This window comes from Merops nubicus, unplaced genomic scaffold (genome assembly GCF_000691845.1).
Source record: "Merops nubicus isolate BGI_N331 unplaced genomic scaffold, ASM69184v1 scaffold19835, whole genome shotgun sequence".
NCBI classification, from domain to species: Eukaryota; Metazoa; Chordata; class Aves; order Coraciiformes; family Meropidae; genus Merops; species Merops nubicus.
This window is the reverse complement of record NW_008607860.1, coordinates 65,607-66,900: the sequence shown is the minus strand read 5'-3', so window position 1 is coordinate 66,900 and position 1,294 is coordinate 65,607. Positions and strand designations below refer to the sequence as shown.

Sequence of the window (1,294 nt, the reverse complement as noted above, 5' to 3'; positions counted from 1 at the left end):
TTTAAACTTGGGACGTAGAGGTTTTTCTTCTTAAAGGATTTATCAACCCACCCAGAGCCTCTGTTCAAATAAGCCATTTGCTGTGGTTGAATATGACAGTAAAATTTAGTAGCCTGTTTGACTGCATACAATGCAGAAACAGAAGACACTAAGATAGGCTTTTGGGGCACAGCTAAAATTCCCAGTGTGCACAACAGTGAGGTATGCCTCCAGAAGCTGTTCTTTTTTTTTTTTTTTTTTTTTTTCTTTTTTTATCCTTTTAAAAATGAACCATAACATACCCATGCAATAATATTTCTGCAGTGTTGCTAAATAAAACCAACTGCACCAAAAATTTACAATGTGGCAGAATTTAAAATTCAAAGAAATATATCATCTTATTCCAGCGAACCGGACTATGTTAATGTACAGAATTCATTAAGGGGTCAGTCTTAAAAATCAACATTTTCACAAGAGCTTGAACACCACTGAGAAAGTGTGTCTAGGGGAAGAAAAAAAAAAAATTATAGAAAAGCACAATGCCTGCAAGAAGTGGCACGGCATTAAATGGGCAATGATGCTAGGCTGGTTGGGAGGCTGGGGTTGTGGTTAGGCTAGTAGGGAGGCTAGGGTTATGAAGAGTACTCTACACTGGAGAAAATGCTTAAAAAAAAAAATTACAAAATGACCCCCAAGGTTTAGGCAATGATTTGAACATAAGTACACCAGATACTATAGCAAGGGAAAAAAACACTGCAAAAAGTACTCTCTATTTACAGAAGAATGATTTAAAGACATTATGGTTTTCTTTACAAATAGATGTAGAACAGGAATAGTCCACATTTTTAAAAACTCTTTACATATTTATCTTTAGTAAGTCAACCTTCTTGTCACGCTCCTCCGGCACGGGGCCTGTGCAGAAGGCATTGAACGGACTCTCCATCAATTCTTCATTGTGTGGCCCTCGCTCTCTCGGAAAGTCTCTATGGGCACAAGTCAAAAATAGAGATCTTCTTTTGACCCGCAAATTAAAAAAAAAAAATAAACTAATCTGCATAGTTCAGTCGTCACTGTCAGAGAGAGTCTCGTACTGGGCGGAGAGCAGCGGCGCCGGCTCGCGCTCCCACAGCCTGCCCTGCTGGGGAGGGGCGGCCTGGCTCAGGGCCGGCGGGGCGCAGGCCAGGGAGGTGGGCGGCGTGCTGCTGAGCATCCTCATCGTCAGGGGGTTGTAAGGGAACTGCGTCGAACCTGGAATCGGAGGCAAAAGACACGAGCTGTGCTAAGAGATCTGGATCTGAAAGGCAGTCTGGTTGTG

At 42.3% G+C, this 1,294-nt stretch overlaps 1 protein-coding gene across 2 annotated transcripts in view; it reads right to left on the bottom strand.

Moving 5' to 3' along the window:
* Positions 1–333: 333 nt before the first annotated feature.
* Positions 334–1,294, bottom strand: part of NCOR1 (nuclear receptor corepressor 1) — a 53,340-nt gene continuing 52,379 nt past the window's right edge. For both annotated transcript variants that reach the window (XM_008940104.1, XM_008940103.1), the window contains exon 46: positions 334–1,227. In XM_008940104.1, the coding sequence (XP_008938352.1) occupies positions 1,040–1,227 (188 nt within the window). In that variant the 3' untranslated portion in view covers positions 334–1,039. The remainder of the gene's footprint in view (positions 1,228–1,294) is intronic.